General features: G+C 53.4%; 5 protein-coding genes across 5 annotated transcripts; 4 read left to right on the forward strand and 1 right to left on the reverse strand.

The window, feature by feature from the left end:
* The first annotated feature begins 1,424 nt into the window (after positions 1-1,424).
* Positions 1,425-4,100, forward strand: BO95DRAFT_94263 (PWWP domain protein). Its single transcript, XM_025592343.1, has 5 exons — positions 1,425-2,019; positions 2,136-2,604; positions 2,676-3,051; positions 3,131-3,362; positions 3,419-4,100. Exons 1-5 carry the CDS (start codon positions 1,857-1,859, stop codon positions 4,027-4,029), a joined length of 1,851 nt encoding a protein of 616 aa, XP_025443520.1. The 5' UTR covers positions 1,425-1,856; the 3' UTR covers positions 4,030-4,100.
* Positions 4,101-5,510: 1,410 nt separating this feature from the next.
* On the reverse strand, positions 5,511-6,917 carry ppmA (type 2C protein phosphatase PTC7; the record flags this gene model as incomplete). Its single annotated transcript, XM_025582469.1, has 2 exons — positions 5,511-5,772; positions 5,809-6,917. The coding sequence occupies 2 exons, from the start codon at positions 6,915-6,917 to the stop codon at positions 5,511-5,513; spliced, it is 1,371 nt and encodes a 456-aa protein (XP_025443521.1).
* Positions 6,918-7,830: 913 nt separating this feature from the next.
* On the forward strand, positions 7,831-9,701 carry BO95DRAFT_441672 (putative pre-mRNA splicing factor). The gene is made up of 2 exons (XM_025586232.1): positions 7,831-8,083; positions 8,159-9,701. Exons 1-2 carry the CDS (start codon positions 8,059-8,061, stop codon positions 9,649-9,651), a joined length of 1,518 nt encoding a protein of 505 aa, XP_025443522.1. The 5' UTR covers positions 7,831-8,058; the 3' UTR covers positions 9,652-9,701.
* Positions 9,702-9,902: 201 nt separating this feature from the next.
* BO95DRAFT_441673 (J-type chaperone JAC1) lies at positions 9,903-11,176 on the forward strand. The gene has a single exon (XM_025586233.1). The coding sequence runs from the start codon at positions 9,937-9,939 to the stop codon at positions 10,744-10,746; it is 810 nt and encodes a 269-aa protein (XP_025443523.1). The 5' UTR covers positions 9,903-9,936; the 3' UTR covers positions 10,747-11,176.
* Positions 11,177-12,139: 963 nt separating this feature from the next.
* BO95DRAFT_430812 (uncharacterized protein) lies at positions 12,140-13,836 on the forward strand (the record flags this gene model as incomplete). The annotated part of the gene is made up of 2 exons (XM_025584979.1): positions 12,140-12,165; positions 12,195-13,836. 2 exons carry the CDS (start codon positions 12,140-12,142, stop codon positions 13,834-13,836), a joined length of 1,668 nt encoding a protein of 555 aa, XP_025443524.1.
* Between the last annotated feature and the right edge of the window lie 745 nt (positions 13,837-14,581).

Here is a 14,581-nt window from a genome sequence, read left to right on the forward strand (position 1 = left end):
CCGAACCATGACCTCGATGACTCCCTGCTAATATGCTTCCTCGATTTATTATTTGGCCGTATCATTACGTCCATCATGTCACTGCAATTGACGCAGTCCTTACAGCGTATACACAAGCATCTTTAGGAAATAATGCAAGTATGAATACCTGATTATTTTTCCTTTTTCTTTCTTTCTGTGTGATTGTACGAGTTTAGACCTTAAATAAGCATGATTGGCGGTAGTCAAGTGGTTCTGCGCAGATGAGTCGAGTGGAATCTCCAAGTACTGAAAGTTAATCATATCTCCAGCGCCCGTAACGTGTGCTATGGAGGAAGAGTGGTGGGGTTGATACCACGGTATCTTTCGGGCTCACCTGGCAAAGTATATAAGGGTATACGGAACAGGATAACGAAGACGGGTCGCTTCGTCTCTGCAAGTGAGATCTCGACGTCCATCTGAGTGAAGGCTCCCGAATTAAAAGTGAAAGACCGCAAGTTAGTGGTGAATTGGTGGATCGGAGTGGTATCAAGGGGAAAGGAGGAGGGAAAGTGTGAAGGAACAATGCGTGTGTACTTTGTATTGTCTGGGGAGGGCGATTTCTCCATTCTTGACTATCATGGATTACTACTACCAACTCAACTACTTGCTCTTCTTCTACCCTTTCGCGCACTCACACCCAAACCCATCACTCCTTTTCTCCCTTGTGATTGTCGAATTAATTCCACATCAATCATCTCGGTAGATAGAGATAAGACCTTTTTGTCTTTGTTGCGTGAGCAGTGGTGGGTTTCCCTGCTCTCTACCTTGCAGAGCAGATCCTTGCGACCGCGGGGTTTCTCGGTGTTGCTCGACGTCCTCTTCGCGTTCAGTCGCTCTTGGCTTGACGAGGGTGCCACCAGGTCAGTCCGCAACCTCCCTATAACTCCTGCATCACCTTCTAAACTCTTCCACCAGATTTCATCACTGTCACTTGCACCCGAGTGTTTGGGTGTGCCGAGGGAGGCAGTAATCTACAAGTTTAGTCAGACTGGGGAGGGACTCCCCAACTGTCACCAGCAGCGATTCCGTCTATATCCGGTCGCATCGACTATTGAACTCCAGCAGAAGGACCACCACCACCACCTAGTTTGAACACGACCTTATCCGCGTGTTGTTGTTGTTGTTGTCGTGGTTGTGTTGAAGGTAGTAGTGCAGCAGCAACTGTGGTCTACAGGCAGCTGGCAGATCGTCTCGTGCCGCTGGTGGTGTGCGTGTGTGCTCGCGTCACAGTCGTGAACCGGCAGAATTCCCCCTGACACGATCGTCTCTCGACCACTAATTACCATCCTGTCTGAAGCGCGATAGCTTCATTTACACCTATCTCTCTTTCAAAGCCGTGTTGTGACCTCGGGTGCCGTGACCTCGGGAAGAATCAGTGACTAGCACTCGACTACTCCACTACAAGCACAGCGTTTCCAGCAGCTTATCCAGAGAAAGCTTTATTGATCCAGATAGAGTCTATCTGATTGAAAGCCGAACCTGAGCGACCGACTGTTGTGGTTGATCTCAAGTCTTGAGAAGGTTGTGGCTGTTGAAGTGTTTGCGTCATTTGCGGTCTGCAGTGTGTCGCTTTCCCTTCCCCCCAAGAAGTGCAACGCGTTGTTCGACTTCCCGCCTCCCGGCGTCGCGACCTTCTCCACCACTTCTCTCTCTCTCTCTCTCTCTCCCTCACTCACTCACCTCACTCTTCCCCCTCCCCCCAACCAAATCCCACTTCAACCTCCCCCCCCCCTTCCCACCCCATCTCATCCTATCATCGGAAGGTTCTTGTTATCTCCATCTCCTACTGATCTATTATCTCATCCGTCGATTCGTCATCTGATCCCTAGCGCATCATGGCCGAGGAGTCTCCTGCTGCCTCTGCGCCCGCTCCCGAAGGTGCTGAGCCCGTCGAGCGCGCGCCTGCCGAGACCCAATCCACTCCTGTGGACTCGGCGCCAGAGCAGTCCAAGGAAAAGGAAGGGAAGGAACCCAATGGTTCGGATGAGAAGTCTTCAGGTAAATACTCGTCTGATCTTGGTTTGCGCTGGCTTGGTTCTCGACAAGGGATCTCCAACCAAGCTAAGCCCCCGTATATGTGACACTCTCTAACATCTCCCATCAACCACGTATAGAGTCTGCGTCTGCTTCTGAGGAGAAAAAGGAGACAACTGAAGCTGAAAAGCCCACCACCCCCTCTGAGCCTGTCGACGCGAAGGAACCCGCCGATGGCGCAGCCGCCCCTGCAGAGCCCGAAGCCAAAGCCGCCCCAGCATCGGAGGCCAACGGAACACCCGCCTCGGCCAAGAAATCATCAGCCTCACGGCGCAAATCTACCGGAGGTTCATTGAGCAGAAAGAAGTCGCAAGTTCGCGTCCTGCACCTCGACGCGAAACCTGGTGATTATTTCCTCGCGCGTCTGAGAAGCTACCCACCGTGGCCTTCCATTATCTGCGATGAAGAGATGCTTCCCCAGACTCTGCTGGAAACGCGTCCCGTGACCGCTCAGCGTCAAGATGGAACCATCAGAGAGGACTACGCTGAAGGCGGCAAGCGCGCGCACGAGCGAACTTTCCCGGTCATGTTCTTTGAGACAAATGAATTGTGAGTAACACTTGGCGTTTCTGCCTTACAATTGTGCTCCCTCCACCGTGATCTGTCTAACACCGCTTTAGCGCCTGGGTCCCCAACACAGACCTGACCCCTCTCGAGCCTGCCACCTGCAAGGAAGTATCAGAGAAGGGCAAGAGCAAATTGTTGCTGTCTGCTTATGCCGTCGGTGCTGAAGGTCACGATCTCCAGCATTTCAAGGAGCTTCTGGCCGACCACCAGCGTGCGCTTGAGCAAGAACATGAGGAGATGGAAGCTCAGGCAGCTGCGAAGGCCGCTGCTAAAGCTGCCCGAGAAGCAAAGAAGAACAAGCGCAAGAGCATGGACGTCGTTGACGACGAAGATGTCGAGATGGAGGATGCTGATGAGGAGGAACACAAGCCGAAGAGCTCCAAGAAGCGGAAGAAGGATGCTGAAGCTGATACTACAGCGGATGAGAAGGTGAGTCAGGGGTGGTACATTCGAACGATGCAGCGACAGGTAACACCAGCTAACGATTTTCCTTCGCGGTGGTTATTAGCCCGCAAAGACGCCCAAGACTACCACTAAATTGAAGTTGACGACACCCAAAACCCCGACCAATGAGACTGGAAAGAAAGCTCCTGCTTCTAGCAAGGCCAAGCAAACCGCCAGCACTAAGAAGGCTGGCAAGGCTGCTGCAAGTGACGAAGGCGAAGATTCTCGTCCGGCTTCCAAAGAACCTGAGAAGAAGGTCAATCAGGAGGAGCTCAAGGAGAAGAAGGAGAAAGAGAGTAAGTGCCCGAAATGCAAGATCGTGTTTAGCGGAAGATGTGCTCACACCATGTAGTTCTTTTCATCCGCCACAAGCTTCAGAAGGGTTTCATCTCCCGTGAACTCCCACCCGCAGAGGAAGAGATGACCGCCATGTCGGGTTACTTCAGCAAGCTGGAGAAGCACACTGATCTGGAAGTGTCAATCATTCGTGCGACCAAGATCAACAAGGTGTTGAAAATGATTGTGAAGCTCAGCTCGATTCCTCGGGACGAGGAATTCCAGTTCCGGCAGCGCGCCATCAACATCTTGTCCAAGTGGAAGAATGTTCTTGATGCTGACACCACCGGTCCTTCCGAGCAAAAGGAGAAAGAGGACAAGCCCAGAGCGAATGGCGTTCACAAGGAGAGCAGCGTGGAGACGCCCGTCAAGGCCGATACTGAAAACGAGAAAGAAGATGAATCTAAGGAGAGCAAAACGAATACCGCGGAGCCCCAGGACGAGCCGATGACTGATGCCGATGTAAGGGAGAAATCGGATGCCCCCGAGCCGGTGAAGGAGGATGATGAGAAACCCTTGAAGGCCGAAGAGACATCGGCAGAGAAGGAAGAGGAGAAGACAGCCGAAGAAAAGCCGGCTGCAGAGGCCGTGAAGACAGAGGAGAAGTCTGCGGAGGCAGCTGTTTAAAGAACAAAAACCATCTTTGTTTATGGGTGTCTCTTATTTGCTTTCCCGCTGATTTTCGCAAGGCTTTTCTGAACATCCTGTTTCATCTGTGCAGGACCTCTCCTACTATTTAGCATTTGGGTCCTGTGTCGTCACTGCTTCTTATATGTCTCTACAACCCCCTCTCTGTTGCTTGTTATCCACTCTACCATTTCTTGTTTTGGAATTCCATTGCCCACGAGAGTCGAAAATTGACAGCGAAATCAAAACTAGCCGTTGAACGTGCATCTCTCTCTTGCGCCCGTGATCATCTGATTTGGATCTTTGCTCCTGACTTTTGTACATTTTCTTCCGAAAGCTTGCTTATCTGACTTCTCCGATCCGAGTAAGACTCAATCAACTACATCAAATCCGACTGGTGGGTTTGATAAGAAGTCGCGGAAGATGAACCTGAGGCTGCACCGAAGTCTCATCGTTCGCTCCCAAGCGCATTTCATTTGATTATCCGACATCTTGTGCTGTTCTTGGGCTAATCTCGCCCTATTTCCCCAGAGACCTGTTTTTGCTTGATTCTTTCTCCCTCTCGCTGTATGAGCTTGTCCTTTATGAAATGATCTTATTGCTGTGGGATGAGGGCTTCCATTGCATCCAGTTGTCTCTCTTTGCGCGGGGTGGGTGGATGGTGGTGTGTTCAGACCCACCCCATGGTTTTCTTTCTCTGTGCGGGGTCTTGTTCTTCTACCTGGGTCTTGTTTCAGGATTTCGATAGTGAGTTCGATTTTGTCTTTCCCCCAAAGGGAACATGGTGTGTGTGTTTGTGTGTGTGTGTGTATGCAGTCAATTGTTTTTAAGGTTTAATTCCTCAGCCCAATGAACTCGGATTTGTTTCTTCTTTGACGCCTGTCAAACATCTAGAATACAGATGCTGGCTCTATTGGAAATGGCTGAGATACAATGAATGGCACACTCTCCGCCCAGAAGAAGATGCCGTACAGTCATGCGACTGCGATGCTACGCAGATGGGCAACAAACAATCCAAAAGACATAATATAGTATCCATCCATTAGTGTTGTAGTTGGCGAAAACCATAGGAAGAAAAACCTCGACTCGACCCACGTGGATCGATGACTGTTGTTATTGTTGGGGGTATAGACAAAAAAAGGCAGAGAGAGAGAGGGTTTATAAACAAAGGACACCCGCCACACACTCCATATGAGCAGTCATGAACCCAAGGGAAATAGAATACTCCGTAGGTAAGATGGGTGAAGTAAGTAGGTATATGTATGTGTGTGTGTGTGTGTGTAGCATCCCAGCGCCCGCTCCCAAAAGACCGAGGCACCAAATGTGGGGGGTAATTAGTGGAAGTGTATGGATGGATGGTAACTGATTTCTATCCGTATATAGATGCTGTATATGTTGTTTGCAGTGAACCGAACGCCGGGGTGGGTTGCAGGAGGGCCATCATGAAATAATTATTCGTCGGGCGGGGAGGGGGGGGGGGACTAGTTGGCTGTTGGTGTGGATGGGCCGGAGTATCCCTCTTCCACCGCAATGACACATACGACTGAGATGTCATCGACTTTGCCGCCGCGGTACCAGTCTCCGGGGTAGTAGCGTTGAGCTTCTTTGGCAAAAGGCCCGTCGCGACGCACGTCCATGCTTGCTAGCTTGGCTTCGCCGGCGATGGTGGCTGCTATTAAGGATTGGAGGCTGTAGACTTGGTCCCGGGGGTTTGAGGTGGCGGATTTGCTGGATGAGGATGTGCTGGCGGCGGAGGTAGAGGAAGTGGAGGAGGTCGACGAGGATGATGGCGTGGGGGAGGATGCGGGGAGAAGCGGCGCAAGGCCTTCGGGGCCGGTGAGTTGGTGCAGATCCGCTGAGGGCTGGATCCCGGCCTCCTCGGTGGAGGTCCAGGCGCCCGTAAGGACCATGCGGCTGGACACCAATTTGAGGATATCTTGGTTGTTGAGGTTGTCGAAGACTCCGTCGGTGGCTAACACGAGGACGTCTCCGTGCTGCATCTGAAGGTTGGTGACGGCCGCGTCGCGGGGGAAGTCTTCAAGAAAGGCACCGCCGAAGATGGACGCCTGGGCGCGCATCCGAGGAGGAATGATGCTGAGTTGGTACGGAGTGTTGAACCCGTGAGTTTGCGGCACCGAGTAATGGTGCACAGCGGCGAGTCGTAGAAGGACCGAGCCGGAATCGCCGAGATTCGCTAACTCAATCTGACCATCGTCCAAGCCAACACCGACGGACGCGGTGCTGCCACCGGCTGGAATCGACTTGTCTGCTACTACCTGATCGTAGCCCACCTGGAGAAGATGCTTCGCCCGCAATTGCTCCGCTGGTGCATCCCAGGCAAGGGCCGATTGCGCCATGTAGCCACAGAGGGCGTGAGAGAAATCCGCCGGATCGACGCGGGATTCCGCCCATCCGCCAACGCCATCAGCTACGGCGAATGCGATAGCTCCGGAGTCGCCATTTCCGACCTTGCTGACGAAGAATGCATCCTCGCCGCTGTCAGGTCTCCTTTTCCTTCGCAGTGCAGGATCCTGAGTGTCTGTTGCAACGCCGATAGCCGGGTGGAGGTCGGGATTGAAGTCGTACGAGTTCTTCGCCGGGTGAAAGCGACGGCCCTTGCCAGAGGCTGAAGCAGCGACCCGGTAAGAGATACGAGGAGAGGAGGATTGGGAGGATAGCGGCGCGGTTGTATGAAAAGCCCGGCGATAATCGGCAAACGGCGGAGTTCGTGCGACGGGCGCAAGACAGAAGGATGATCGAGAGGTCAATCGACGAGGGGACGATTTCTTTGCGGTAGCAAAGGAGGCCAAGAGTCGATCACGGACGACGGTGTGTAGGCTACTGCAGGCCGAACTGCAGGCTCTACTGTGGGAGGCCAACGCGAGCATCAGCAAAGATCCCGGATTGGAGCCGGAGAGTTTCTATCCTGTCTGGGCCAGCAGTAACAGGGGGGTCGAGCGGTCGGCGACGGCGACAGCGACGTCCAGCAGAGAACGAATGCTGGTTCGAGATACACAAAGAAGAGTGGAGAGGGAATAAGGTAGCCGTTTCCAAACGCCGGCTGACTCGACAAACACAGAGAAAGAAAAGTAAGTGGGAGAGTTTGGAAGAAGAGACGAAGAACCGATGGAAATTTCGGGCCAAAAGGCCGGCAGTTGCTGTGACCGCCCGCCGCCGTCATCGACCGCCTCCCGATGGGCGAGCGAGGCATGCTTGAAACACTCATTCAGCCGGTCGTCGAGTGTAGCTTCTGCTCTGATATGGTGATCGAGGAGTGTTGACGGAGAGGTATAGGTTCATGAGGTCTAGAATGTTGAAAAATGCTCATTGGCTGGTCAGCGATCTTAAGCGCAGCTCTCATTAAACTACCCTGATATAGTAGATGATGGCGGAAGCCCGGGACCATGATATGCACGAAATGAGTTCATGACGGTTCTTGGAGCCGATTCAGGACGAAGAAGCTCAATCAGTACACTTTCAGCGAGTCCCGAGAGATATTCTAGAGAATGCGCGAGAGGGATTTTGAGAAGACGACAAAGGTGTTGAGCGACTGGACTTTGGATGAAGATTGTTGATGGGATTGTAGTTGATCATTGACCGGGCGGGTTGATTTGCCTTGTCGCCCGCCGCCTTCTGCAAAACGGACATGCCGCCATTTCATTTCCTCTCCAACTTTGGTCTCTTCTGCCCTCTTCACTCTCTAGATTCTTTGCTATTACTTACACTCTCTACCCCTGGTATACATAGGCTCTACGGTCTCCACCACTGCAGTTCGAAACTGTTGATCTTGTAACGTGTTGGCCTAATCGAGTGGGCATTTCTTGGCTAATCCCCTCATCTCGTCGCCCATCATGATGCACCCATCGCGACAGGCGTATGTGGAGGAGGCGCAGGTAGGATCATCTCCCACCGTTTCAGCTGCCGTCTGATTCAGACTGAATACGCTACTTCCGTCATCTTCGGCCCACAGGACGACTGTGTCTATTTGGGCGCATTGACTGACATTCATTTCTACTGTAGGACACGGATATGGGCATTGACCTAGCAAATATACGTATGCATCACTTGTAACCCTGCCGAATACTGACGGAATCCCATTTCGAAGCTGACATCCCAATCTTTTATACAGCCGTGGACCGAAATTATGACCTTCCCTCTTCCGCAGCGGGCATCCCGGCGGAAAGAGCCTCTGCCATCCTATCCCAGTTTGAGCGCAAGAGGAGAGCCGCTGCGATGGCGGTGCCCACTGACGACATTCGAGTGCGCGCGCGACTACGAGAGCTTGGCGAGCCAATCACACTCTTCGGCGAAGGACCTGCGGATCGTAGAGATCGCTTGCGCGAACTGTTGACTGATCTTGCAGAGAAACAGGATGCGGCGGCGGCTGCTGAGGGCGATGTGGAAATGCGAGAGGGGACAACCGAAGTCGACGAAGACGAGGAGGATGAGGCTGAGCAACAGGAGGAGTTTTACACAGAGGGCTCCGAGGAGCTTCTCAAGGCGCGGAAAGAGATTGCGCGGTTCTCGCTTCCCCGCGCAAAGGCCCGTGTCGCCAGGCTGCGTGAAGAATCGACTATCCCCTTGCGGACGCATATTAAACACCGTAAAGCGATCAAGGAAAAACTGCATCAGTTTGACCTCTACGGTTCCCAAATCGCGGGTGACCGGCCTGTCAGCATTTGTCGCTTTTCGCCCGACGGGCAGATGATCGCAACTGGTAACTGGGGAGGAGGTATCAAATTGCTGACAGTGCCCAACCTCGAAGAAAAATGGTCAGTCAAGGGACATGCAGACAGGGTCGGTGGATTGTCTTGGTTCCCCGGTGCGACGTCTACCGCCTCGGAATCGACGGTGAACCTGGTCTCAGGTGGCGGCGAGGGCAATGTGTGTCTGTGGTCCTTAGACAAGGAGCAGCCACTGGCGACGCTGTCCGGTCATAGTGGTCGTGTCTGTCGGACGGAATTCCACCCGTCTGGCCGGTATGTCGCTTCTGCCTCCTACGATACTACTTGGCGATTGTGGGATGTGGAGACGACGGCGGAGTTGTTACTACAGGAAGGCCATTCGCGTGAGGTGTACGCAGTGGCATTCAACAACGATGGGTCACTCATGGCGAGCGGAGGCCTGGACAGCATCGGACGTATCTGGGATCTACGAACAGGCCGGACTGTGATGATTCTGGAGGGACACATTCGGGAGATTTACGGCTTGGACTGGGGTGTCGACGGGTATCGGGTGCTGTCCGGGTCTGGAGACGGATGGGTCAAGTGTTGGGATCTGCGGCAAGTGCGCAACACCGGAGGAATCGGCGCCCACAAGAGTGTCGTGTCTGACTTGCGATGGTACAAGGGCGCCGAAGCCACTTCCATCCTACCTTCGGAGGGCCGCATGGAGGTGGACGGCGAGACATCTGGGCCCGTACAGCCTAAGAAGTCGGGAACATTCTTCGTGAGTAGTGGCTTCGACAAGAACGTCAACATCTTCAGTGCAGATGACTGGTCATTGGTGAAGAGTCTCAGTGGGCATTCCGGCAACGTGCTTAGCACCGACATCAGTGCGGATGCACAATGGATTGCCAGCTGTGGCCACGACCGGACAGTGAAGCTTTGGGGGATCGAATGAGTTTGAGTGTACTGTACTATATACGACTACATAACAATAATTACGAAGCTATGTATCATGGCAGTAGGAGTGCGCTCTGGTGATGATATCATTTTGACAATAAGTCTTTACATTCCACCATGCATGGCAGGCGGTGAGCCACAACCTTCGAGTCTTATCTCACCGCCCGCTCGATTCCGCGGGCAAAATCGGCCGTCTGTCCATTATCAATCAAGAATTCCGGAGAAGTAAGAAGCTTCAACTTCTTTGCTCATCTTCATCTACCATTTCATTCTATCCATAATCATGGCAACGACGCGCGTAGCCACACGGCTACTCTCCGCTGGATCTTCTCGGCAAAGTTTACAAGCTGTGTCTCAGCGCTCATCTACCACACCCACAACCCTACCATATCCCCGGTGTCATCTCCGACTCTCACCGTCGCCACTACGACGATTTGATAACCACAACCTTACCAGCACTACTTGCTGCTTCACCACCACCTCTTACCTCTCCTCATCTACCTCCTCCGCCCCCCTAGAGATCCCGGACATAACGAACCACTACACGATCTTCCGGAACACGCTCCCCGCCGGCCCGCCACCGCACTCCCCGTTCTCGATCTCCCCCGCGGACCTGCGCCGCGAGTTCCTCCAATGGCAGGCCCGCATCCACCCGGACAAATACCCCTCGGGTCCGCAGAAGCAGCAGGCCGAGGCCCTGTCAGCGCGGATCAACGAGGCCTACCGCACTCTGCTGGACCCACTGCAGCGCGCGCAGTACCTCCTCCGCGAGATGCACGGGATCGACGTCACGGCGGAGGATGGGGCTACGAAGCACGCGCTGGATCCGCAGACGCTGATGGAGGTCATGGAGGTGCAGGAGACGATTGAAGAGGTCGGGGCGGACGAAGGGGCGGAGGAGACGATCCGCGAGCTGCAGCGGGAGAATGAGCAGCGGGTCCGGGAGTGCGTGCGGGCCTTGGAGGAGGCCTTTGACGGCGGGGATATTGAGAAAGCGCGGACCGAGTGTGTCAAGTTGCGGTTCTGGTATAGTGTTGGGGAAGGGCTGAGGGAGTGGGAGCCCGGGACGAGAGAGATTCGGTTGGTACACTGATTTTAAGTTGGATTCGGGACATGCAATATGTGTGTCTATTTTGTGTATACTACTCTCTCTCTCTAGTTTCATGCCTCCCTCGGTCTTTTGGGCATGAATAGACATAGACGGTGTTGATGGGGTTAATGATACCATTTCCTCTCTTAGTGCCATTGTGGGCTGTGTTGCAGGCGGGGGTGGGATATGTGGTAAATGTTGTCTACTTACCCATAGTGACAATGGGTTGTTGAATCACGCCTTGTCACTGTTAAATTGGATCAGATCATCTCATTTTGGAAATTAAGTGTTGTGCCTCGGCGTTTCGAAGTAACCAGTTTCCATGCATGGTGGGATGGCATTCAGGTGCAGTCGGTCACTGGTTAGGGCACGGCAGAGTACACTTAAAGTGATCTTCAAACAAAATCCCGCGAGTCTATTTCTTTTTCCCATAGAGAGGAAAGAACAAAGCGAATCACGGCCTCTTTGATATTGGCACTATAGCCGAAGGAGAAATTATCAACTAAACGACCAGATCAGACCGAAATAGGACCCCTGCAGGCCCCAGACGCCGACCAGCGTGGGTTGACCGCCGTTGGGTCTCGAAAACGAAAAGAAAGGCTGGGATTAAATGATCCATCGGGCAACAACTCATCATTCCCTCGCCAGCCCCCTCCAACTACCCTCTGGTTGGTCTTTTCCCAATCCTTGTCTCGCGTGAGAACATGCAGGAAGGGTGCAATATCCTTTCGATTGATCCTCGAAAAGGGGGAGGGAAATCGTAAACGAGAGGCCAGATGGAGGGAGCACATTTCCTCCCCACTCTGTGCATTTCGCAGACCATGCAGGAAAACCTTCAACCCCTCCTTCGACCAACCTCGAGGAAAGACAGAGAGACAGCAAGACTGATCAGAGCTCGGATGACCAGGCCGATCCCTCCGGGACGCAGAGCAGCTTGTCTTCCTCGGTGGCTCGCGCGATAAGACGACCGTCGTGAAAAGGTTGGCGGTCAATCCACTCGCTGCTTCACACCCCCCCGTCATGATTGCCCACGTAGCCAGACTATCGCTCTTTCGACCCAGTTGGACTTGCCTCGTGCGCTTGTAGCTTCTCTTTCGGTGGAGGGGAAGCTAAGGACATTGCCGAGAGAAAAAAGAGAGGGGGTTCGATTACGGTCAATAGTGCGCAGGCTGCCGGTTCAACGCAAGCCCCGGTGCAGAATATATGGAAGAGTCATGATCAGGGGTCGCATGAGCAGATTCGACCTATTTTAATTGAGCTGCGTGGCTTCCTCCCCTTCTTCAATTCCCTTCAATCTCTGCTTCTCATCACTTCGCTTTTCTCCCCCTCTCCCCCTTCTGGTGTGTCTTGATCTCTGGGAAGAGGACTACCCAGAGCATAATTGGAGTCATCGTCGATGGAGGCAGACCGAGATTATAGTAGGTAGGTAACTGACTCTTACCAAGCAAAAGCCCCTCTTCCTATCTTCCAAATCTACTACTCCATGCCAACCCCGACAGGACGGCCACTGATGGCTACAGCATCGTCCATTCACCGCCATTCACCTTCCTGGTCGGTCCAAATCACACCAAACTCACCATCCAGGCTGGTCTCGCCCGTCATGTCTCCCAGCCGCTTGACCATCTTATGAACAGCGGTGAAACTCGGGAGTCAAAACATCACATTGCTGTGCTTGAGGACGAGGATGTCGAGACATTTGTCGCCTTCTGCGAGTATGCCTACACCGGGGATTACCGCGTGCCTCCCCCAGGGTCGCGCGAGGAGGATCGTGACGATCAGCGCGTGAGTAATCCTTTTCGCGGAGTGTTCTCCAAAGGCTCCCCGACCAGTCCAGTGCGGACTATTCCTCCGCGTGCCCCGACTCCCCCTAGAACATCTTCAAGGGAGACCCACGACCGTCCCGGCGAAGGCGTGTATGCGGGTTCTGGCAAAGACGACGACGACTGGGAATGTGCAATCGCGCCAGATGAAGAGCCTGCAAACCCTGGACAGGAATTTAGATCAGAGTCTAGAAGGCCCAGTGATCAACCGCCGATGACCCCTGCCGTGGATAGGAAGGAAGAGGAAGACGCTTGGGATGCGGCGGACGACGAGGCCGCCAAAGGCAAGAAAAGCAAAAAGCATAAGAAGAACAATAAGAAGAAAAGGGGCGGAGCCTCTGAGGAGACGACCCCTAAGCTGACACCTCCTTCCACGCCACCTCCTGAGAACTTGAAACCCGAGGAGGAAGGGAACCCATCTGCGGAAGCCAACGCGGTGACGGAACAATGGGAACAAGACCATGCCCCAGTGGAGGAATCTGGTCCTGCGGAGTCGGCTCCGTACACGGAGACTTGGGAGCAGACGGCTGCCACTCCTCCAGCAGAAGCTGAACCCAGCGATGCAGACAAGCTTGGTGCGAAGGACAGACTACAAGCACCCAAGGAGGAGAAGCAGCCGGGTCACGACCACAGTGGTAGGAGACTGACTGGGCCGATGATTGACACCTCCTTTGCCAAGCAGCAGTACTCCCGTCTGCATGAAAAGGGAAGCAACTTATGGGATGAATTCGCCGCCATCGACTATATCGACCCCCGCTCCTGTCTCAGCACCAGGCCTCCTAGCGCCATGTCCTCTCGCTCGCCACATGAGCTGCCGTACTTGGTCTTCCATGCCAAGCTCTACGTCTTTGCGACACGGTACCTGATCCCAGCACTGGCTCAGCTCTGTCTCCGTAAGTTGCACCGGGACCTGCTGTATCTCGGCTTCCCTGAGAGGGACCAGGTGGATGATGATGACGATCATCATGCTCTGGCCAGCATCAAGGCCCGTAAAGTCCTTGACCTGCTACACTATACGTACACCAAGACCACCCGTCTGGAGCCGATCACTCCGACCTCTGCCACCCAACTGCGGGACAACGAGTTGCGGAAGCTGGTTGTGCACTTCGCAGCGTGCAAGGTGCGGGACTTGGCCTCGTACTGTCCGCCAGTTGAAAGTGATCTGGGCTCTCCCTCGACCAGATCCCAGAAGCCTTCCGCTCAGGGCTTGCGGGCATTGCTCGATAGTACGACGGAGCTTGCCTCTGATCTCGTATACCGGATGATGATGTGATGTCGTTTCGGTAGGTATGCTGTGAACAGCACCGTTCTTTTATTACTTCTTCAATGTCCCCTTCCATCTTCTGTGCTTCGACCTTTGTTCCTGACCATGCATGTGAACCCGTTTATTCCCGTTCGTTCCAGAGAATTCCATACAAGGATGTACGAGCTGCATGATCCGGCGTCCATATCTGGCTGAACGATTATCTCATACTATCTGCGACCCCACATCAACGACTTTGCTTGTGTCTTTTTATGCGACTATGATTTCGACCATTTGAATGAATATGATTGACTTTTTCTCTTGCTGTCTGACATGAGATATAATTAGCGTTGCTTGCGTACTGGCTTCTTCTTGGTGAGATATTGCTGTGCATGGTTAGCGTGGGTGTGCCTGCTCGAATAGTTTGTTAGTGAAACAATTTCCAGATGATTCTGTGTGATATGACCTGTGTTCTGCATGCGCTGGACATTCGTCTGACCTTCCCCGTTGAACATGAATGCCTGTTTCTCGTCTGCTTCGCTGCAGACCACGTTTCCGTGAAGAAGGAGGCGACAGGACAGGGCTGCTTGCTGCAGGTCTGACTGCTGTTGCTTGGATTGTCAGGCTGCAGAATAATTGCTTGCGGATTGCGTCAGGAAATCAGGAAGGATGAAACGCGCTCTAAGCGACAGACGATCATCGAATACCGAAGTACTCCTTTAGTTGCAGTAGTACGGAGGAGTCGAGCCGATCAAGAATGCTGTTTACGTATGAG

The sequence above is a fragment of the Aspergillus brunneoviolaceus genome (genome assembly GCF_003184695.1).
Source record: "Aspergillus brunneoviolaceus CBS 621.78 unplaced genomic scaffold BO95scaffold_24, whole genome shotgun sequence".
Classification (NCBI taxonomy): domain Eukaryota; kingdom Fungi; phylum Ascomycota; class Eurotiomycetes; order Eurotiales; family Aspergillaceae; genus Aspergillus; species Aspergillus brunneoviolaceus.

What these genes read in the sequence shown, in the direction of transcription:
- BO95DRAFT_94263 (XM_025592343.1), top strand. Translation starts at nt 1,857, where the DNA reads ATGGCCGAGGAGTCTCCTGCTGCCTCTGCGCCCGCTCCCGAAGGTGCT. An exon ending in ATACTACAGCGGATGAGAAG is followed by an intron (nt 3,052 to 3,130) that starts GTGAGTCAGGGG and finishes GGTGGTTATTAG; the next exon opens with CCCGCAAAGACGCCCAAGAC. An exon ending in GGAGAAGAAGGAGAAAGAGA is followed by an intron (nt 3,363 to 3,418) that starts GTAAGTGCCCGA and finishes CACACCATGTAG; the next exon opens with TTCTTTTCATCCGCCACAAG.
- BO95DRAFT_441672 (XM_025586232.1), top strand. Translation starts at nt 8,059, where the DNA reads ATGGGCATTGACCTAGCAAATATAC. An exon ending in CATTGACCTAGCAAATATAC is followed by an intron (nt 8,084 to 8,158) that starts GTATGCATCACT and finishes TCTTTTATACAG; the next exon opens with CCGTGGACCGAAATTATGAC.
- BO95DRAFT_441673 (XM_025586233.1), top strand. Translation starts at nt 9,937, where the DNA reads ATGGCAACGACGCGCGTAGCCACACGGCTACTCTCCGCTGGATCTTCT.